Below are 23,831 nucleotides of genomic sequence, written 5' to 3'. Positions count from 1 at the left end.
CTGCCTTTTTGGATTTCCCAGTTGAAAGTCAGTATGTAGCTGAACCATACAGACCAGGAAGGACCGAAGTTCAGTCCCAGATCTGTGCTGAGTTACCTAACCTCAGTTAAGACAGTGAGAGTGGCACTTCAATTAACTTCAACGATCACTAATCAGTGACCCCTGCCCAAAGTGCGGATGTAGGGATATCGAGCGAGGGCAGGATTGGGCTCAGCTGCAATACCCTCACAGTCACAGTCACATAACATGCTGACATTCATCGTCTAGTGCGAGATGAGTTTGAGAATCAGAGTGTTACAATTTGGACACTTTGTACAGAGTCTGAAACTGATCACAATGTTCCACTGAAACTAAGTGTTTGCTTAAAGTACTAAACTATTTAGATCATGATCAGATTTTGATACCGATTGTTCCATCCTAGTGCCGCTTCCATTTTCACCCCTCCCGCACTTCAAATGGACAGGCCTACGACTCGCCAGTGAGCACGCTGCACAGTCTGGAACCCACTGCCACATCTGGTCACAATCCAATGCCAGCCTTCAACATCCCATTGAAAGGCCCCAGATAACAAGTTTAAAGAAAACACCTTGAAGAAAGAAAAGCCTTGAAGAGTTTGCACAATTCTTTACAGGAAGTTATCAAATAGCCATAATATCTCCCTGTGTTACTCACTAAAATGAAACCTGAGATTAGTGACTGTCAAATCATGTAACTGGATTTTGGCAGCCTACCATGTGTCACTGTCTGCTAAGACACCCCCACCAAAAAAAATTGAAAGGTATAATAGGTTTTGTAAAGTGTTTCAAAAGAATAATTCATCTCAGGGTTCAGATAAGTTAATTAAACCTCTCACTATTTCCATTATCTCAGCTCCTCAAAGTATTATTGCCTTACTACAAACTGCAAAGTGTGTGCTACTCTGTATAATAATAAACCACCTTTCAATAATCATATTTATCAATTTTTGCTTCTTAAACTATTTCCCTCATTTGTAGGGTCACTGCTACAAAATACCAAAATTCAAAGTTCTGCTGAAATATCACACCTGTAACTTTAACCTCTCTTTTTCAGAAACGGACTGTCTTACTATATGTTCCCAGCATTTTCTTTCTTTTTATTTTTTAATTCCTTACCTGCTGTGATCGCGATTTCTGTGTCGAGGCGGAGATCTCCCCCGATCGTGGCTGGACCTGCGGCGGCTGCTCTCTGACCTCCTCCGTTCTGGACTCCTCCCCCTATCCCTGCGGTCTCCGCGAGATTCTGATCTGTGTCGCTCGCTGTGGCTCCTGTAGCTGTGCCCCTTGTGGTGGTGCTCATGGTGGCGGTTTCGGTCTGGCGAGTGGCGATTACTTTGAGACTTCTCGGCTGGGTAGTGCTGCTTGTGTCTAAAGTGATCGGACTGATGGGATCCGGAATTCTGTTGATAGCCAGTAGATGCAGAACTCTGTTGATAGCTGCTGGATCCAGAAGTCTGTTGATAGCTGCTGGATCCAGAAGTCTGTTGATAGCTGCTATTGAAATGCTGGAGTGGGTAATGCTGCGAATAACTCATTGGGTACGGAGTCTGATAGTTTATTTGCTGAGGTGGAATCAGTGGCGGAGGCGGCTGTGGTGGCGCGGATGGCATCATGTGATGGAATCCAGCTGGCCTGTCGGGGGCTATTGGAACTGTGGTCACAGGATTTGGTGCTGGAGGTGCTTGAGTAAAGCAAGGCAAACCAGGAAACCCTTGACGTACTGGAGGGCTGGGAAATGGTGTCCTTGGCCGTACAGGACATTGTTGAATAGGATTCTGCCTTATGTCCATATCACCTGCCTGGGGAACGTGGGGCTGGTAGGGCATAAAATTCGGAGGAACATAACCTGTGTTTTGTGGGCTTGAAAACCTGGGGGGAGGAGGAGGAGGAGGAACTTGTTGCTCATAGGGAAATAATGGCGGGGGCTGTTGTGGATGAACAGGTCTAAAACTTGGAGCCTGAAAGGTCTGTTGAGGCATTCGGTTTCCTGGGGCACCCCTGCCTCGAGGTCCTCCAACTTTAGGGATAGTGCTATGGCCTGTGTGCGTAGCTCCCCCTCTTCCTGGATGAAATGACATGGTGCTCTTTTAAAAAAAAAAATTAGAATGATTTCAATGCTTGGAACAGTTATCATAAATTAAGAGCAACATCAAGTCTAAACACAACTGAATCCCACTATACTTTTGGATAGATATAAAAATATATTTATAAACCCGTTTCACCATGAATAAAATATCTAAAGAGAGAACTGGTTGAACCAGAGGACAGCAACCTGGAAAGATTTCCATGCGTGCAGGTGCAATTCTATTCCACACAACCATAGTTGTCATATTTCAAATTTGAGACAACACTGTATGGAAAACTATATCACTTAAAGATAATTCCTCAATCTGCATATCAATTTTGTTCCTATTAAAAATTTAAATTTACATCTAACCTGTCATTTTAGTTTTTTTGTTTAGTTGTTGTGGGGTATAAATTGAGTTTATATTTTTCACTCCCTATTTTCGTCAGGTCTCCAGTAGTTTGTCCCAACTGCCCATCATCCATGTGTATGTAGGCCTTGGCAGCAACTGTCAGAGACACTTGGGTGTCCTCATACAAGAAGCACAAAAATTTAGCATGCAGGTACAAGAGGGAATTAGGAAAGCAAATGGCATGTTGGCCTTTATTGCAAGGGGGTTGGAGTACAAGAGTAAGGAAGGGGCTTTAGTGAGACCACATCTGGAGTACTACGTACAGTTTTAGTTTCCTTATCTAAGGAAGGATATACTTGCCTTGGAGGCAGTGCAACGAAGGTTCACTAGATTAATTCCTGGGATGAGAGGGTTGTCCTATGAAGAGAGGTTGAGTAGAATGGGCCTGTACTCTCTGGAGTTTAGAAGAATGAGAGGTGATCTCATTGAAACATAGAAGATTCTGAGGGGGCTTGACAGGGTAGATGCTGAGAGATTGTTTCCCCTGGCTAGAGAGTCTAGAACTAGGGGGTATAGTCTCAGGATAAGGGGTCGGCCATTCAACACTGAGAAGAGGAGGAATTTCTTCACGCAGAGGGTTGTGAATCTTTGGAATTCTCTACCCCAGAGGGCAGTGGATGCTGAATCGTTGGGTATATTCAAGGCTGAGATGGAAAGAATTTTGAACTCTAGGGGAATCAAGGGATATGGGGATCAGGCAGGAAAATGGAGTTGATTGAATGATCTGATTGAATGGCGGAGCAGGCTCGAGGGGCCATATGGCCTACTCCTGCTCTTATTTCTTATGTTCTTCTCATAGCCAAGCCCAATCAAGGAACCGTGGATGATGATTGAGAGCCGGGGGGGGGGTGCGCGTTGGGGAAGGTCATGAGTGATTTTGTTCCCTGCGGCTCAGTTTGGGCACTGAGGCCACCAGTCGCATGTCAAATGTTATCCTGGCTGAAATCAACTGACTCAGCACATAATGGGGATTGAACCTTGTACTTTTCTGATTTGTAGGGCTAAGTACTACTGTGGCTGATGCACATACCCACCAAGCTTTTTTTTGGGGGGGGGGGGATCAACTCAGAATAGATTATAAGGAGCTGCAGAGCATGTTCTATATCCCACAGTTCCTTTATTGAAAAATGGTATTTCTAACCACTAACCCACATGGGAAAATGTTAAATCGTTGATTCCCTAAAATAACCTACATACAACCAGGTTGCACTATAAAGCTATTCTATGTAAATTCTGCGTTACATTATAGAGCATCACTCCTGCGATCATAATATAATCTGGCGTGGGATATGCTGTCTTTACATTCTGAAGTATATTTTGAAAACTAAATACCATATTCCAATTTTAAAAAGGACCCAGCCTTAAACAATTGACACTAAGCCACATTACATTTCAACATCCACTCAATTTGTTTATCATTGCAAGTCTTAAAACATATAGTTACACAACAAAATAGCAGGCATTCCCAGGGGAAAATTAACCCCGAAGGGCTGGGAGAAAAAGAAAAAAAACTTGCATTTATATAGCACCTTTCATGACATCAGGACTTTCTAAAACGCTTTACAGCCAAGTATTTTGGGAGTGTACTCACTGTTGTAATGTAGGAAATGCAGCAGCCAGGTCCCACAAAGAGCTATGGGATAATGGCCTGCGATGTTGGTTGAGGGATTAATATTGACCAGGACACCAGAGAGAACTCCCCTGCTCTTCGAATAATTTTACCGCCGTTTTCCCACCTGTGATTAAAGCACTGTGTTTGTTCCCTTACCTTACAATAGCTTTCCCTTTATTCTTCACAAATTATTGCATTAGCTCGTGGCATTAAAATAGGTTATGGCATATAATAATGACCTACAAATGAATTCTCATTCAAAATAATTTGTCACATTTAACAATTGCAGCCCACTTACAGTTCAGCAGATCGGTGCATCAGAGTCACAGGAAACAGATACAGAACCACCTGAACTTCTCGGAAGTGCCGCCCATCGCCTTTCATTATTGGCCCTTGAAAGTCACAAGGCGGTGCTTAAATTAGGAAGAAAGTAACAATAAATGTTTTTTTTGGTGGGATATCAATCATCTGGTTTCCAAGCAACCTGGATGCTAAGTCAGCAGTGGTTTATGATATTTTTATATCACAAAAAGGAATCTAAAATTAACAATGTTCTCCTATCCTGACACATTGATGGGAAACCTTATTGGCAATTTCTTAATATTTTGGCGTGCACCGTAAGAGGGAAACGTTTTAGATTTGTTTGTATTACTGTTCCAGTAAGTACAAATTACCCAAGTGTAAAAGGAGCGCCAATTTCCTGTTAAAGAATAAGTTCCCAAGGGAATTCATTTTTTTTATCCTTTAAACAGACAATGTTTTTAAAAAGTTAGGAACGGTCACCGTGTTGCGTTTTTCACTCCGGCACATTTACGGAAGAGGGCTCGTTCCCGTCCAATCAGATATGAAGAAAAAAGTCCGTCGCAAGTTTTGTTCCCCCCGGAGTGTAAGCTCTGGCTGTGTGTAAAGAAGGGAGAAAGAGGCCTGGTGTTTCGCATACTGCTATTGGAAGCGGTCCGAGTTATGAGCAGCGCTGCCTCCTGTTTGCGTTGGTACAAAGAGCTCCCGGTGTGGATAGTGGAGGATCATCACGATGTAAGTGCGGCCTGTCTGCGGACTACAGCTGACAAGTGCAACTCGAATTAGAACGTCGCCCCGGTATTCGAACGTTGTCCTGGTATTAGAACGTCGCCCCGGTATTCGAACGTTGTCCTGGTATTAGAACGTCGCCCCGGTATTCGAATGTTGTCCCGGTATTAGAACGTCGCCCCGGTATTCGAATGTTGTCCCGGTATTAGAACGTTGTCCCGGTATCTTGTTTGCTGCGCGTTCCAGAAAGAGAACATCGGGCTCTTTGATGAATTTTACAACGCCGCGTGAACCATGATTTCTGCTCCCACCACCTCTGTTCCTTTCTGCTGTTAGTCAGCTAATAACAAAACGGAAACGTGCAATTGTATAGTTTTGCTATATAAGTACGGCCTCTTTTATAATTTATTATTCGCTGTTAATTTATATTGCAAAGACGCTTTGAACTACACACAGCTTATTCTTTCCATTATTTGGTCCCCATTATTAAGAGTGGAGAGAGCCAGACTATGGAGAATGTGCAGAACAATTTTTAAACCTGTATTCTGTGATACTTGGGAACTTGGTGTTTGATTTGTAATTGATTTTAATATGGTAAACCTGTGAATAACATACTGGATAGTTCTTGTTGCACGTTTGATACTGTGCCAAATACAGCACATTGGAATATAAATTGCATTAGCAGCAATAAAACCAGTGTATCTGTCTACGTAAGCTATTAAAATTCTCATGTCTGCACTTTGTGCCAACTTTAATATTATAAATTCCAATGTATGCATTTACAAAATTGTAATCTGATTAAAATGTGCATCTATTGGGGGCATAAAATGTATATAAAGTAGGAAAAATATTGGTAGCTTTCTTTTTTTATTCTTTACGTTCAATGCTTTCAGCTTCTGGTATCACATCCGGGGAGTTGCCTAGACAGGTGAACAGGCAGTTAGAATCATAGAAAGGTTACAGCATGGAAGGAGGCCTTTCGGCCCATCGAGTCTGCGCCAGCTCTATGCAAGAACAATCCAGCTAGTCCCACTCCCTCGCCTTATCCCCGTAGTCCTGCAATTTTTTTTCCTTTCAAGTACTTATCCAGTTCCCTTTTGAAGGCCATGATTGAATCGACCTCCACCACCCCCTCGGGCAGTGCATTCCAGATCATAACCACTCGCTGTGTTTAAAAAAAAAAGCTTTTCCTCATGTCACCTTAAATCTATGTCCTCTGGTTCTTGATCCTACCACCAATGGGAACAGTATCTCTCTATCTACTCTGTCTAGACCTTTCATGATTTTGAATACCTCTATCAAATCCCCTCGCAACTGTCTCTGTTCCAAGGAGAACAACCCCAGCTTCTCCAGTCTATCCACATAACTAAAGTTCCTCATCCCTGCAATCATTCTAGTAAGTCTCTTCTGCACCCTCTCTAAGGATGTTATGTCTTTCCTAAAGTGCGGTGCCTAAAGAACTGGACATAATACTCCAGTTGTGGCTGAACCAGTGTTTTATAAAGGTTCATCATGACTTCCATACTTTTGTACCCTATGCCTCTATTTATAAAGCCCAGGATCCCATATGCTTTTTTAACTGCTTTTTCAACCTGCCTTGCCACCTTCAACAATTTATGCAAATATACCCCAGATCTCTCTGATCCGGTACCCCTTTTAGAATTGTGCCCTCTAGTTTATATTGCCTCTTCTCGTTCTTCCTACCGAAATGTATCACTTCGCATTTTTCTGCATTAAATTTCGTCTGCCCATTCCACCAGCCTGTCTATATCCTCATGAGGTCTATCACTATCCTCCTCACTGTTTGTGCCCTATACACCCAAGTCCAAGTCATTAATATATATCAAGAAACAGTGGTCCCAGCACTGACCTCTGGGGAACAGCACTGTACACCTCCCTCCAGTCCAAAAACAACCGTTCACCACTACTCTCTGTTTCCTGTCACTTAGCCAATCCCATATCCATGTTGCTACTGCTCTCTTTATTCCATGGGCCACAATCTTGATGATAAGGCTACCATACGGCACTTTATCAAACTCCTTTTGAAAGTCCATATACACCACATCAACTGCATTGCCCTCATCTGTTACTCATCAAAACACTCTTATCAAGTTAGTTAAACATGATTTGCCTTTAACAAATCCTTGCTGACTTTCCCTAATCAATCCACACTTGTCCAAGTGACTGTTAATTCTGTTCCAGATTATCATTTCTAAAAGTTTCCCCACCACTGAGGTTAAACTGACTGGCCTATAGTTTGTATTACAGTTGGTAATAAATGGTGAAATATACAAAATATATTATGGGTGCATAGTAGCAGTTTTAAAAACACATCAGCGCAGTACTTCAAAATCAGAACATGCAAAGAAAACAACATTGTATTTTGTCTGTGTGTAGTGGTTGAGATTGGAGCTGCTTGCTACTGTAATATTTTACCACTGAAAGCTTGTTTCTTTCCCCCCATCAGCTTTATAGGCTGTTGTGCATCATGTCATAAGTGGCAGCACAATCCCAGCCAACACTTCAGTGCAGTGCTCAGAAGGTGCTATACTGTCTGAGGTGCATCTTTCGGATGAGACTTTAAACTGAGGTCCCATCTGTCCTCTCGGGTGAATGTCAAAAATCCCATGGCACTATTCGAAGAAGAGCAGGGGAATTCTGCCCGGTGTCCTGGCCAACATTTATCCCTCCACCAACATGACTAAAACAGATTATTTGGTCATTATCGCATTACTCTTTGTGGGACCTTGCTGTATGCCAATTGACTACCATGTTTACTTATAACAGTGACTACACTTCAAATGTACTGATGTTTCTCAGTAATCCTGTAACAGCAATCTGCTCAAGGACTTCAAGTTGCCTTATTAATAGTGACTACAATATTGGATCAGTTTATCTATGTCTCTTAATCACTTAGATTGGTAAGAATTTAGAATATATTGGATATTTCATTTTTTGTATGTCATAGTTTTCTATTTCAGATAGCATCATAAAATGGGTTAGTTATTTGCAGTGTAGCTAATTTCAAGCGTTGTGACATATGCCTTACTGAAATTTTTGTTGTATTATTTGATTATTCGGGATAGTGAATTCTGTAAAAATGAACTTCAAGCACTGACCATATATCGTGGCTACCTATGTGATATGACTCACACAGGTCTGACTAGATAACTCAACTTGCGAGTGACTCTAGTCTGATTGATGCCCAGTCTGTAAAGAGAACTGAAATGCAAATAAATAATTGACTGGCTTGTTCTTCCTCAGACCCCAAAAAAAAAGCAGCAGCATAAATCCAAAAGTGCAGTCCCCAAAACATCTGGGAGAAATGAGTGTCACCTTTCAGTAATTTTTCTTTCTTCGCCCCCTCTCACCAGTGCGACGAGGGCATCTTCATGCACCCATTTCCCTCTATTAGGAAAACACTATTACTAATTAATGATAGGCAGTTCGTCCAAACTAAACAATATGTGTCTGTAAACAAATCTTTTAAATAACAATTGTTAAGTTTAGATCAACAAAACTATCAATGTTTTGTGGTCCAGGAAGGTTCACGTCACTGTGTTTTTCTTTCTTTTTTCCTCGGGCTTACCTGATATTGACACCAACAAAATGATTTCCAGGAGCAAATAACTTGTTTGGGTGTGATTTGATTCTGGATGGAATGTGATATAATCTGCAGTATTTAAAAATGTCTTCTCCTCCCCATCTACCCTTTTAAGCATTGCTCAATACCTTCTTTATGTTGCTGCTTTGCAGGTGGTGCCGTACATCTATCGAGCGATTGGTTCAAAGCATTTGCCAATTGAAAACATTGCCCTGGTTCACCTCGATTCTCATCCAGACCTTCTAATCCCAGTCGACATGTCAGCTGACAGCGTGTTTAATAAGGAGTTGCTTTTTGGGTAATGTAAATGGACTAAGAGGCATTTAAATGTTTACATAATTTGTGTTTCTGTCATTGTTGAATTAACATAAAAGCATCTTTTTTTTTCATAATTACCTTGTGTTTGATAACGATAGATATAGCTAATGTCCAGTGGGTTTTATTGTGGGAAAGAATGTAATTATGACAGTTTGCACACATATCCAAACTTTTAAATTCCAATTCAACAAGTTGCCAGTGCTGCTATTCTGCTTGTTGGAGCTCTTCAGAATGGTGTTTGCAGAATCCTAGAAATTCATTGCACAGTGAGAGCATTCAATTATCCCTGTGCTACTCACTGAAAGAACTATCCCCCGCCCTTCCTTCTATTACTTTAATAAGTTGTTTTAAGTTTTTATCGGTAACAAAACTGGTCCAAGATGTAGAGTAATTGGAGAACTATCAGGTTAGTATGATTTTGGGAGAAATTAGTTGTAATTGAATAATGTTATTAAATAATACACAGGGCAGTATTTAATCTCTGACGTTGGTTTCTGCAGTGCTGTACAACGGATGTTTGTGTGTTTTCTTTTAGGTGGGGATACTGCTGTAGGATTTTCCCTAAACAAATTAAACTCTTTACTTAGTTCTTTCTGATATTGTAGGGCTTTTTAAACTTGCTACTGCAACTTCTCCATGACTAAAAACCTCTTCTAAATTGTAAAATGTTTGGGATTTAATCTGACTTTTTGTTTTCTCCAATCCACGTTGGCACAGTCTAGTACTTCAATGTACTTTGAGATACTCTAGTCTTGATATTAGTGCATCAATCCATTGTCGATTCTTAAACTAGTGGACAGGTGCAAAAATTAATCGGAAAGGCTAATGAAATGCTGGCCTTTATGTTAACGGGTCTGGAATAGAAAGGGATGGAAGTTACGCTAAAGTTATATAAAGCTCTGGTTAGACCATATCTTGTGTGCTGTGTTCAGTTTTTTGAACTGCACCTTAGGAAGAATATATTGGCCTTGGAAGGGGTGTAGCACCAGCTTCACCAGAATGATATTGGAGCTAAAAGGGTCAACTGTGAGGGTAAGTTGCATAGACTGAAATCAATGAGGAATCAGGGGGAAATCTCTCCAGTGGCTGGAGTCATACCTAGCACAAAGGAAGATGGTAGTGGTTGTTGGAGGCCAATCATCTCAGCCCCAGGACATTGCTGCAGGAGTTCCTCAGGGCAAAGCCCTAGGCCCAACCATCTTCAGCTGCTTCATCAATGACCTTCCCTCCATTATTGGGTCAGAAATGGGGATGTTCGCTGATGATTGTTCAGTTCCATTCGCAACGCCTCAGATAATGAAGCAGTCCGTGTCCGCATGCAGCAAGACCTGGACAACATCCAGGCTTGGGCTGATAAGTGGCAAGTAACATTCACGCCAGACAAGTGCCAGGCAATGACCATCTCCAACAAGAGAGTGTCTAACCACCTCCCCTTGACATTCAACGGCATTACCATCACCGAATCCCCCACCATGAACATCCTGGGGGTCACCATTGACCAGAAACTTAACTGGACCAGCCACATAAATACTGTGGCTACAAGAGCAGGTCAGAGGCTGGGTATTCTGTGGTGAGTGACTCACCTCCTGACTCCCCAAAGCCTTTCCACCATCTACAAGGCACAAATCAGGAATATGATGGGATACTCTCCACTTGCCTGGATGAGTGCAGCTCCAACAACACTCAAGAAGCTTGACACCATCCAGGACAAAGCAGCCCGCTTGATTGGTACCCCATCCACCACCCTAAATATTCACTCCCTTCACCATGGCAGCAGTGGGTACCATCCACAGGATGCACTGCAGCAACTCGCCAAGGCTTCTTTGACAGCACCTCCCAAACCCACGACCTCTGCCACCTAGAAGGACAAGAGCAGCAGGCACATGGGAACAACACCACCTGCACGTTCCCCTCCAAGTCACACACCATCCCGACTTGGAAATATATCGCCATTCCTTCGTCATTGCTGGGTCAAAATCCTGGAACTCCCTTCCTGACAGTACTGTGGGAGAACCGTCACCACACAGACTGCAACGGATCAAGAAGACGGCTCGTCACCACCTTCTCAAGGGTAATTAGGGATGGACAATAAATGCTGGCCTTGCCAGCGACGCCCACATCCCATGAACGGATAATAAAAAAAGACTAGGCTTGTATTCCCTTAAGTATAGAAGATTAAGGGGTGATCTAATTGATCAGTCAGAGAGTAGTTTTGGTCAAGGTCTCCCTCCGTTGCTGAAGCACTTTCTAATACCAAAATTAGCAAGGCTGGAATGGTGATGCTGGATACCCACAATGCCTCACGCTGCTGAAACCGCTCCATTGATGATTACTATGCCCTTTGAGACATCCTGAGGACATAATGGCATTCTGTATGAGCACAAGTTCGTTATTCTAATGTTTATATTTTAGGTTCTTACTGATTTTTACAAAATATAGAAAAGTAATGAAACTTTCTTTTCTCCCCACCCTTTCCTAAATCTAGAGATCTAAGCATTGAGAATTGGATCATGCCTGTGGTTTACGCTGGCCATTTCTCACATGTTTTTTGGCTTCACCCATTCTGGGCTCAACAGATCACCGAAGGGAAACACTGCTTCTTTGTTGGTAGAGATTCTTCAACTAAAACGATCAGGTATTGCAATCGTTTGCAAACAAGCATTCTAGCCTTCATAAAATAACAAGAGGTCAAGTACCGACCTGAGTAATGGTGATGAGTTCAGAGAACAGTTGGAAACTTGTCAAGTTGTCTGCATTGTGTTGGCAGATTGATCTCAATTGGAAAAGAGGACTGTAGCAATTGGACTATTGTAATTAACTTCTTATTTTAATTGTGTTTCCTCTTGTTTTATTAATCCTTTTAATCTCAATAAAAAAGCTACCGCACGATTTCATTAAAACTGATTTATCGATTTTTTTTTTTGTTTTTGTTTTGGTACAGACCATGTGAGAAATATATCTGAGCCTAGTATTGGAATACTGTAAAAATGTCAGCTGTGCAGTAGTGAGATGGTGTACCTGAATGTTATCCTGCTGACCTGTCAGAGTTGTGTGCAGTGTTTTCCATGATAATGAGCAGTAATCAATGGCACAATCCATTAACCTGCTGCTTTACAAAGTGATAACAGGACACGGGTTTGCACCTGCAATTCTCCACTTGGCGAATTGCCAATTTTGGGTGCAGAAGCACAGAGCAGAGGCAGGTAGTTCCCCACAGTAAAAGGAAACTTCTGCACCACTCTGGTCGAAGCCTGTAGCAGGCAGTCTTCTTGCTGCCTTTGCCAGAGATGATACATGGTAGGTGGTAGGGGCAGATGACAAAAAGGAAGGGCCAAAATAAATAAATATCTGAATAAGGAAGAAAAATCAGTTTTCAGTTGTCTGGTCTTGGTGTGGTGTCATCTCCAATGTACCAGTGACTCAGTCAGAGTGGGAGTTACTTTTTATTTCAGTACAGCAATGTTGTCTTTTTTAAACAGTATTTCTTACCTGCACTATCTTAGGGTTACTAGTACGGAGAGCTACTTCCTTAGTGATGGCCTCTACGTGTCGGAGAAGCTGCTAGAGAACAGGAAAGCGCTAGGATTACAGGTCATCAAAATAGACCCACTGGAGCAGAGCCACAAAGTCTATGACGAGGAAATCGGAGAATCAACTGCCAAGAAACCAAAATTAGAACGTTTGACTAATGAAGAAGATTTGTCTGAAGCTGTGTGCTCTACATCATCCAAAGTGAATAATCAGAAGTCTAAATGCAAACCTTGTGATGACAGCAGGCATACAATTATGTCCTCCACTAGTGGGAGAAGTGTTCAGGAAACCAGTCAACAGTGCAAAGCATCAACAACTTCTGAAAGTGAACATCAGCAGGATGAAATTGTTAAGGATCTCCTTCATGTCTTGGACAAAAGAGATGCCTACATCCTTGATATTGACTTAGATTTCTTTTCAGTTAAAAATCCTTTTAAAGAAATGTATACCACGGTACATTGTATTTTTCTTATTTATGACTTCGATCTAGTTTTTTTAAGGAAAAAGTTACAAAATTTTAACTCTGCTTTTAACGATTTGAGTTTAATTAGTTTGTCTTGTGTTTGCATTGAGTATGCTGGTAGGGGAGTATATGGTTTTCAAATGGTATTGTACATGGAGAAAAGATTGGAATAGATCATTGATGTGAGCTCAATTGGGAGCAGGCAGGCAGATGTCCTGGTTTGGGTTGTTTTTCTCTCCCTATCTCTCCCAATATGGGGTTCTAGTGATCCTCATTTTCACTGCTCCAGCTGTATTGGCTCTTCTGTTAAAGGCTTTGTGTTGTTTTTGGGAGGTCATCACAAAAAAGTCTTTCGGAAGAGGCCTAGATTACCAAAGCATAGGAATAAAATAATATGCCAACAATTAAAGGTGGGCTGATCTGCACAGATACTGCAGGTAGTGAAGAAATCTTTAAGTAGGCCCAGGAAGCTCTAGATATTGGATATTATAAAAGGTCAGTCGTGGCATTAGTATCCTGAGTCATTGTTCAGCATGGGTGATATTAAGGGCATGATCGGAATATGTTTGAGATGTGGTAATCAGTAGGTGATTTTTTTTTGAGCTGGGGTTCCTAAATTCTGCTACATGTGGAGATTGACTTCTCTCCTTATCTCCATTCAACTTTCATTACCTGACAGTCTAGGTCTCATTGTTGTGACTCTTTAAGATTTCTGTGCCATCTGCTGAGTACTGAGGGAGTGCTGCACTGTTGGATGTGCCACCTTTCAGATGAGAGGTTAAACTGAGGCCCTGTCTGCCCTCTCGGGTGGACGTAAAAGATCCCACGGCACTATTTTGAAAAAGAGCAGGGGATTTCTCCCCGGTGTCCTGGCCAATATTTATCCCTCAGCCAACATTACTGAAACAGACTACCTGGTCACTTATCACGCTGCAGTTTGTGGGACCTTGCTGTGCGCAAATTGGCTGCTGTGTTTCCTACATTACAACAGTGACTACACTTCAAAAGTACTTCATTAGCTGTAAAGCACCTTGTGACGTCCTGAGGTTGTGAAAGATGCTATATAAATGCAAATTCTTTTCTTTATTCATATCACATTTGTACCCATAGAGTAGTTTTCTGGTTTGTGGAATCAGGCCCTGGGTGAGAGGGAAGAGAGTTGGTTTATATCAAAGCTTGCAGAGTTGCTGGAAATTGAAATATACACAGCAACTGTTTACATATCAAATTAGACATTGCCTTATATACCATTATATATATTTACATTCAAAGGTGGTATTTGATTTGATAGTAACTGAATAGGTAAAGTTTAAAATGTTGGACATTTCTTCAAGGTCACAGTCTGACCTTTAAGGAAGAACGAGCCTTTTATGGTTCTCTCACCCTCCTTGAGTAAATTCAATTTAATTCTCACAACAGCAATCCTGCAGCCCATTGGTCTGGACTGAGTTTGAACCCAGGTCACAAGAGGTGATAACTATCATTTTTTGGGCTTTTTAAAAAAAGTTATCCAATGATCTGAATTGAGATACAGCAAAGTGGGAATTTAGTACTGCAAAAAAAAGATAATTTGAATTAAACAACTTTGCTACTTAATGCTACCTTTTTCCTTCAGTGAGAACAAAAAAAATCCAGCTTTCTATATAACGTCGACACTTTGTGTCTCGTCACCTTGGAATTATGATTTGCCATCATAATAGTGAGATCACTGTTAATATTATCTAAGCATTTGTGCACGTACAATTGCATGTTTCTGTGACTATTTTGAAGGAAGGCAGGGTTCCCATATTTTCTAAAAAAAGTATTATTCTTTCCAGAGAACAGCTTTGCACCACTCTCTGATTATATTACAAAGCTGCCCTTCAAACAAGGGTATCTAACTATCAGGAGTGAGCAAGGCTGTTAACCGTAAATACTTCAGAAAGACAGTAAATGTTGACGGCAGCGTACACTTCCATAACCATTTTTGTCTCATTCTGCAGGAAGAATATGAGATTCTCAAGCAATTATACAATTTTACTAAACCTGATTGGGAAGAGGCTGATGAGGTATGTGAAAATCAAACCGAGATACTATAAATGCAACATGAGATTATGCCCTTAGAACCAGTTTTAAGAGATGAAAAGCGTTCATGCCTGAAAGGGTGGTGGAAGCGGATTCAATAGTAACTTTCAAAAGGGAATTGGATAAATACTTGAAAAGGAAAAATTTGCAGGGGTACAGGGAAAGAGCAGGGGAGGAGGACTAATTCGATAGCTCTTTCCAAGAGCTGGCACAGGCACAATGGGCCGAATGGCCGCCTCCTGTGCTGTATGATTCTATGAAGTTCCTAAACTGTTAGGATTGTTATTGGCTATTGAAGCTCACCCCCTAGTACATTAACACTCCAATCTTTGTTTCATGCTTTTATTCTGTGTACTAATATTTCTAACACGATGTTAGAACAGAAGATGCCGAGTCGTAACTGCATACTTTAATCCGTTTCTGTACCCTATTCCAAGCCAATTCATTATCACTGCAGTTGTATTGTAATCTAGTGTGAAAAATACATCCATAACCTAGCCCTAGAATTTAATTGGTATTTAGTTCGTCTTGCCTTGGGTCACATCTTTTTATTAGTTTGATCCAAACAAATTATATATTGAAAACTTTTATTACTGTCTGTAGCTTGGAATATATTAAAGAGATGGGTTTCTATGTACGAGCTAAATTTAAGTTTAAAATCTTACACATCCCTTCCTTTTTACTAAATCTAACTGCAGTAACAAATATAGATTCTTACAACAATAATGTCTGATTATTTTCTTTGTTCTCCTGTCTAATAAATTCTAGTCGGTGATGTGATTCATTTTAATATAGAAGTCAGCCATAGTTGTCAGGTTAATGCAGGAAGGGGTGGATGGTGGTTGCAAATGGTAACACAGTCCACATTGTAAGTGGTTTTCTCGGGCGTACTGAAAACACACCTCTTACTATAAGTTCTGGAACGAGAGGGATTATAAGGACAGATCAGACTCGGACACACGTTTTCAGGCTCAACCGTATTGTGTTTAATAAGATTAACAATGACACTAGTAAACAGTACAAACAGTAAAACCCAAGCTTGTCCAATAATCCCTACCGTGCTAAATTACCACGGCCTAATAAGAGAACCCTCCCGTGAAATAAACTAACACAGGACCCCCACCCCCCAGCACTAAAACCCTCCATGGTTTGGTTGGGATTTACAATCTCCCCCTCACACAGCTAAGTGGTCTTGTGGATGTGTAGGCGCAGGTAATATGCTCACCCCGATTGCCCGTTGTTGCTTGCAGCTTCTTCCTGCACGTCTTGCTCCTGGTTCCGTACCATCGACGCAGCATCCAAGTTCCAGTTTGAGTCGAGGTCCGTTGATGAGGGATGAAGAGCAGCGCTCAGCTTCTGGCGGTGTTCCGTTGAATCGAGCCGAGCCCCACTCGGGAGACTCGCTGTAGATTGATGCAGAGGAGAAGAGAGAGCAGAGCCGAGCTAGGAACCGTTGCCCAACAGCTCCTTATATCCTCGAAACCCATCACCTTTTCTCCCACCAATACTAATCGATGTATTGACTCAGGTGATCTGTCTGGACACCGCCGCCCCCCCCCCCCCCCCCCCCCCCTCCCCACCCCGGTGGTCTGGAGTGACTCATTACCTTTGAAATCTTTGTGAAAAATGCTATTTCATTTTCCCACTCCCAGGCCTTGCACCTAGAGAGACAATGGGTGCTGATTACTGGGTGTCTGTCGTTTCCTGAGTTGATGCCCCCGTTAGCAGGTAATGGATTTCGACCTCAAGCCGATCTTGCTCAACTGGCTTCTCTCCTGGAAGACAACGGGCCGGCCATCTCCTGCCTTCCACCAGTTTCGGTTGGAACTGACTGTCTCTGAGTTACCTCTCGGGGTATTGTTTCCAGTAATCATGTTAAATGGTGAAGACGTCAATCGGCCTGGGTTCCCTTCCACCCAGCCTGTCAGTGTGAAATGTCCGTTTGTATATGAATGCACCTTAGGTTAGCCTGGCTCAAAACTCCTGCCTATTCCCTAAGCCACTCCCACAAGCTTGTCAAACAATATAGTTCTTGGGGGTATTGGATTTAAAATATGATTCATAAAAATGGCCAGAATGCTGGTGCTACAACATTGATAATGCAGGTTAAAGAACATGTTCTGGGCATGAGGCAGCTTTCGGGTGGAGTATGTTGTATGTTGAGCCGCTAACACATCAATGTGAAGCCTTACTGTGCAAAGGTGATAGCCATCGCTAAGACATTTGATTTATTTTTTTTAAAAACGCTTGACGCATACTGTTTATCACCCCATTAAATAAAAGGATACATAAGTGAATTCCGTATTTCCGCTTGGAAATATGTTAATGTCACCTAGCTCATCTCAGTCACCCATTCAATTTAACCCAATGAGGTTATGAACATTTTTCTTGATAGAAAAACAAAAAAAAGGGAAAAATGGTGGATTGTCAGGATGAGCACCAGACTGGAATAGATACTTTAGGATTCTACATAGTAAGTAATGCCTTGTAAAGCAAATTATCCATCTGCCTCACCTGGCTTCCAATAAGAGATGTGCAGCTGTATATGTGAATCCAGGATTGGGCTTTTTTTTGTTCATTCACAGGATGTGGGCATCGCTGGCAAGGCCAGCATTTATTGCTAATCCCTAATTGCCCTTGAGAAGGTGGTGGTGAGCCGCCTTGAACCGCTGCAGTCCATGTGAAGGTTCTCCCAAAGTGCTGTTAGGTTGGGAGTTCCAGGATTTTGACCCAGCGACGATGAAGGAACGGCGATATGTTTCCAAGTCGGGATGGTGTGTGACTTGGAGGGGAACGTGCAGGTGGTGTTGTTCCCATGCGCCTGCTGTTCTCGTCCTTCTAGGTGGTAGAGGTCACGGGTTTGGGAGGTGCTGTCAAAGAAGCCTTGGCGAGTTGCTGCAGTGCATCCTGTGGATGGTACACACTGCAGCCACAGTGCGCTGGTGGTGAAGGGAGTGAATGTTTAGGGCGGTGGATGGGGTGCCAATCAAGCGGGCTGCTTTATCCTGGGTGGTGTTGAGCTTCTTGAGTATTGTTGGAGCTGCACTCATCCAGGCAAGTGGAGAGTATTCCATCACACTCCTGACTTGTGCCTTGTAGATGGTGGAAAGGCTTTGGGGAGTCAGGAGGTGAGTCACTTGCGCCGAATACCCAGCCTCTGACCTGCTCTTGTAGCCACAGTATTTATGTGGCTGGTCCAGTTAAGTTTCTGGTCAGTAGTGACCACAGGATGTTGATGGTGGGGTATTCGGTGATGGTAATGCCGTTGTATGTCAAGGGGAGGTGGTTAGACTCTCTCGTTGGAGATGGTCATCGCCTGGCACTTGTGTGGTGCGAATGTTACTTGCCAGTTATCAGCCCAAGCCTGGATATTGTCCAGGTCTTGCTGCATGTGGGCACAGACTGCTTCATTTTCTGAAGGGTGTGAATGGAGCTGAACACCGTGCAATCATCAGCGAACATCCCCAGTTCTGACCTTGTAATGGAGGGAAGGTCATTGATGAAGCAGCTGAAGATGGTTAGGCCCATGACACTGCCCTGAGGAACTCCTTCAGCGATGACCTAAGATAGCAAATCTATTTTACATTCATTTATGTTTTAACCTAACATTCAGTTTATTTCCAACAGCAGCAAAGCCATAATCATATAATCCTTTCCTTTTTTTAAAAAAAAGAAGTATCCTGACTTAAGCTATAGGAGACCCACTATTGTACTAACCCCCTTGTTGTCATGAATAACAGTACTTCCTCACTGCATCTAAACCAAATCTGCATATTTATCATGCCTAGGAGGTCTTGATCGATTGTGTGGAAGCTCGTACAAGACAATTGGAGGATATGGAAGCTGCATTTGCAGACCTGTGCGAAGATGACAGTGAAGAGAATGTACAGAAGTGGGCAGCAATCCCTGGGTAAAGAAAATAAATACTAAGCTATCCCACATACTGCCATGTTTCTCTGACAGTAATTTGTTTAGTTGCATTTGATTCTATTGCTTTTACGCATTTAATTCTCTTCCATACATCCCTTCTCCTTCCTATCCCTCTCATTCTTCCAGATTTGCTCCTCCAGTTAGGTGAGTAGGCCACTGCACCATGACCAACTCCGTGTGATTTGATGATTAGCTGCTGGGACTGGTCCTGCTGGTTTCCCCTGCCCAACCACGCCTCCCAAGATAAGCACTCTTCAGTGCAGTGTTCCAAAAACAGCAGCCCATCTGAGTATCTGTTGAAACTTGACAACTGGTTGGAATGCCAAAGCATTATCTGTAGTACTGCATACAGGGCCGCATCACTTTTTATTTATTAATTAATTCTATTGCAGACAAAGCTTCTGTTTTTTAAATTACTGTTTTTAAAAAATTTCATTTCTCCATGTATTGGCTTAGTATAGCAGCAAGTAAACTACCTTTTTCATTTTCAAATAGTATTGACTTTCAAGAAAGAACCCAATTGACTCAACATTTTACCAGTTAGATTTATTGGGCGCTTGCTTAGGAAAACGCAACAAAAATCTCCTTTTTCACCCGTCCCCAAAAAGAGCCTTTTAAAATACCAGTTATTAACTATGAAGCTAAAGGTGGTGGCCCGTAATCCTTTTAAGTCCTTTTGAAGAACACTGGTGATGCTTGTCATCTTTACATCCCCTGTGCGCCTGGAAGCAAGAGGAAAATGTGTGTGATGTACATGTTTGGTGTTTTATTCCTTTTTACAGTTTGAGACAGGTGTGAGAAGCTTGATTGCAAATTCAAATAAGCACTTTAAATTTCTTTCTTGGAGCTATTTGTAAGGTAACTCGTGAAATTGTCAAATCACTAACCTTCTATTTTGAGGGTCCAACTGTCCCTCCTGAAGCCCCAGTTAAAAGTAGAGGATAGATTTTACAAAATATTTCAGATTTCCAGCATCTGCAGTATTTTGCTTTTGTTATAAATTTTACAGATTTGGCTTCCCAAAGCAGTGTTTCACCCCCAGACATGCATTGGGGAATTTGGCCATGGAAGTTAGCAAGCTCCACAGAATTTTGTCCCCGCATTAATTCAAATGCGCAGACAATCCTTCAGGAGCTGCTGACCTCTGTACGAATTGCCGATGCGAGCTCCTAGCTGGTGAAGATCAGCTGGGAGAGGGGGAAGAGTGTAAATTAATGAAGTTACCTGGAAGAAATGAGTTTTAACTTTTTCATTTAATGCTATGGCTTTAAAGAAACTGATGGTATAAGGTGTTCAAAATGATACAAAATATTGCACATTGATATCAAAAATTGGATCTCACTAAATTTCAGATTAAAAACAACAAAGTTGTTGATCCACAAGCCCTACTTTTAAGCTGGAGAAAATATTTGAAAATGAATCCAGTCAGTAAAGGTCAAAGTACACCACCTAAGTAAATACTGTGGTCGTCATTTCTTTTTCAATTTACAGTGACATTTGCACATCCATGCATACATTATACTGGTTTTTTGATTGCGTTCCAAAACCCACTCCTACGTTACAGTAATTGTCTCATTGGAATTTTAAATGTATTTATAGCATGGAAATGCTGGCTCAGCTTGTGGTGAGTCTAAAGGAGAGGATGGGGACGCCCGACTATGAAATGGTAGGTAATGCAGCATCCCATCTGTGTTGTTTGACTACTCCAAAATGCAGCACAAGGCTGCTGGATTAAATTAGTGAGACTCCTAGGCAGACTACCTGTAAATTGCCCTCATTCAATGAAGAGCCATACCTATAGACCATGTATTTTTTTAAACAGGTGGATATATCCCAGTTTTAGGATGAGTAAAACCTGAAATTTTAATTTACATTGACTGAACTCTTGAGGGCAAAGGTACAGGGTAGGATGGTGAATCTTAGTAATTCTGAGAGCACTAAAAGTAAAGGAATGTTTCACGTAATTCTTCAGTATTAAACTTAGCTGATTTCTAAATATTATAGTCTAGAATGTAGCAAAAAATACTATCCTGTGTTGCTACTTTTTTTTTTCTTCTACCTAGTTTTTGTCCTCTTCTCCAGAGACATGGGCTCCCAGCTGGAGTGCAGTTTGAAACGCACCAGTCAGCCCTCCATTATCTTGCCCAAGTAATCATTCTCCATGTGTGAACCTGAGCAGTGAGTGCCAACAAGCTGTTCAACCATGGACAGCATCACAGCCAAGCCTGATCCTGTCCTCAGTTGCATCCATACGCTAACACCCCCCAAACCCAGAAGAGGTGAGGCCAATTTTAGTGCCTCTACTTCTCTCATGCACTGAGGAATGTGTCTGGCCCTTTCCTGATCTGTATGATTCAGCTACTCACTGAACCAGCTGAGGAGGGGAGGGCATTGTGTGAGTTTTAATTTTAAATTTAAATTAAAACTTATATGAGTGAATTTATAAGTAGAAAAAATTTTGTTAACACTGCAGCATTGTTTTGACCTGAGCTTAATAATGCACTGAGCATCTGCTGACTGGTTTTCATTTCCAGGTTCATCAGGCTGGCCTGACTTGTGATTATTCAGAACTGCCTCACCATGTTAGCACTGAGGAAGAGATAGACAACCTCATGTCTTCTGTAAAACGGTTATTTAAAGATTTGCCCAGGCCGACCCTCATAACTATAGCAAGGTATGAAAAAGTTACTTCAGTACAGTGCTTGTAATTCTGTGCACAACTTGATGCAAAGCCATTTATTCTATGATCTGTTCTCTTATCCTATCTGTGAGCACTGATGTCACCTTGAAGAAGGTGGTAAATGTTGGGTAGGAAGCGGGAAAAGAACTCTTCACACAAACATATACTCCACTTCTTTCCTCTTTCTCCCTCCAAACAATGTAATCCGTGGATGGCGTGGGTTAACACAATGTCAATTTTTTTTTGATCTCTGGGAGAAGAGTTCAAATCCAGTCTTCCAGATGAGACGTTAAACTACCTCGGGTGGACGTAAAAGATCCCATGGCACTATTTCAAAGAAGAGCAGGGGAGTTCTCCTCTGTCCTGGCTGAATATTTATCCCTCAACCAACATCACTGAAACAGATTATCTGGTCATTACCACATTGCTGTTTGTGGGACACATGTGCATTTCCTACAGCAGTAACTACATTTCAAAAGCACTTCATTAGTGTGAAGTGCTTTGGGAATGTCCTGAGGTTGTGAAAGGCACTATATAAATGCGAGTTCTTTTTCTTTCCTCTACATTGACAGTTAATGTGGGTTTCCACAGACAGCATGAAGCCAATCAGCAGATAGCTGTTGTATCAACCACAGGCAATTTAACGATTGGCACTCTGTGCCAGCCAAGATACATCGAAGCCTCAATATGCTGTTTGTTGGCTGTACAACCTTGTATTAACCCAAATGTTTTTAACTGATATTTAACATGAGTGGTAAAGCAATAATTTGTATTACTGTTTGATACTGTTTGAAGGCAAATGGAATATTGGCCTTTATTTCTAGGGGGATGGAGTATAAAAGCAGGGAAGTCATACTACAACTGTACAGGGTGCTGGTGAGACCACACCTGGAGTACTGCGTACAGTTCTGGTGCCCTTATTTAAGGAAGGACATACTTGCATTGGAGGCAGTTCAGAGAAGGATCACTAGGTTGATTCTGGGTATGGAAGGGTTGCCTTATGAGGAAAGATTGAACAGGTTGGGTCTATACTCATTGGAGTTTAGTATAATGAGAGGAGATCTTATTGAAACATACAAGATTCTGAGGGGACTCGATAGGATAGATGCTGAGAAGATGTTACCCCAAAGGGGGAATCTCAAACTAGGGGGCATAGTCTCAGAATAAGGGGTCGCCCATTTAAGACGGAAATGAGGAGGAATTTCTTCTCCCTGAAGGTCGTGAATCTTTGGAATTCTTTACCCCAAAAAGCTGTGGAGGCTGAGTCATTGAATACATTCAAGACTGAGTTATACAAATTTTTGATCAGCAAGGGAGTCAAAGCATATAGGGAAAGGGCAGGAAAGTGGAGTTGAGGTAAAAATCAGATCAGCCATGATCTCACTAAATGGCGGAGCAGGCTCGAGGAGCCGAATGGCCTACTCCTGCTCCTATCTCTTATGATCTTAATTTTCATTAAAGCTTTCTCCAAACTACAATTTACTTAGAGCTGATTTATTTACAGATTCTGTGTGGAATTGCTTGTTCAGCAAATATGTAACCAGTGCTATGCTAACGTTTCAGGTCCAGCTTGGATGATTACTGTCCTTCTGAGCAGGTGGACTCTATTCAGGAGAGGATGTTAAGGGTGCTACGCTCCTGCTATGGCTCTTTAGATGTCCACTTACAATACTGAATGTGTCAAACTTCACTTCATATCCTCATATCCTGGCCAGAAAACATAACCAGGGCATTGTTTAATTTGTTGATCAGAATTTTATTTAATGAATAAATTATACTTTTAACAACAATACTATTATATGCTTGTTCTTGATCTTTATTTCAAGTCTTGTTAGACTTAGCAGTTTTAGTTAGAAAGGAAATCTGCGTGATGAATGATTTTGTTTTTTGACTACTGTAAATAAAATTGGTAACATTATGCTTACATGTTTCTGATCTTTGCTGTGCAGGGGATGCACTGACCCTATTTTCAGCTGGTTGGATCAGCATTTGGGCAGGAGGGTATTTTCCCACAGTACTTTTTATTTTAAAAAAAAACAATTTTTTTAAACTGCACTAAAGATGCATTAAACACATTTGCCTGCCAACAGTTGGCTGCTGTTCCTA

The 23,831-nt window shown here is 41.7% G+C and overlaps 2 protein-coding genes across 4 annotated transcripts in view; one reads left to right on the top strand and one right to left on the bottom strand.

Annotated features, from left to right (window-relative positions):
* The window catches only part of drosha (drosha ribonuclease III), a 190,271-nt gene extending 185,778 nt beyond the window's left edge, over positions 1-4,493 (bottom strand). For both annotated transcript variants that reach the window (XR_010966622.1, XM_068001877.1), the window contains exons 1-2: positions 4,405-4,493; positions 1,134-2,101 (exon numbers count right to left, since the gene is read on the bottom strand). Coding sequence is in view for 1 of the 2 variants with exons in the window: in XM_068001877.1 (XP_067857978.1) it covers positions 1,134-2,095 (962 nt within the window). In the remaining variant the exon portion in view is untranslated. The remainder of the gene's footprint in view (positions 1-1,133; positions 2,102-4,404) is intronic.
* Positions 4,494-4,933: 440 nt separating this feature from the next.
* c2h5orf22 (chromosome 2 C5orf22 homolog) lies at positions 4,934-23,517 on the top strand. 2 transcript variants are annotated; one of them, XM_068001878.1, is made up of 9 exons: positions 4,934-5,141; positions 8,892-9,037; positions 11,543-11,692; positions 12,561-13,041; positions 15,034-15,099; positions 18,904-19,025; positions 20,645-20,711; positions 21,580-21,719; positions 23,289-23,517. In XM_068001878.1, the coding sequence occupies exons 1-9, from the start codon at positions 5,070-5,072 to the stop codon at positions 23,398-23,400; spliced, it is 1,356 nt and encodes a 451-aa protein (XP_067857979.1). In that variant the 5' UTR covers positions 4,934-5,069; the 3' UTR covers positions 23,401-23,517. The 2 variants fall into 2 exon arrangements, with proteins under 2 accessions (XP_067857979.1, XP_067857980.1); XM_068001879.1 differs by lacking the exon at positions 4,934-5,141 and having other exon boundaries at positions 8,977-9,042.
* The last annotated feature ends 314 nt before the right edge of the window (positions 23,518-23,831 follow it).

Source organism: Heptranchias perlo, chromosome 2 (genome assembly GCF_035084215.1).
Source record: "Heptranchias perlo isolate sHepPer1 chromosome 2, sHepPer1.hap1, whole genome shotgun sequence".
NCBI lineage: Eukaryota > Metazoa > Chordata > Chondrichthyes > Hexanchiformes > Hexanchidae > Heptranchias > Heptranchias perlo.
This window is presented reverse-complemented; position numbering and strand designations above follow the sequence as displayed.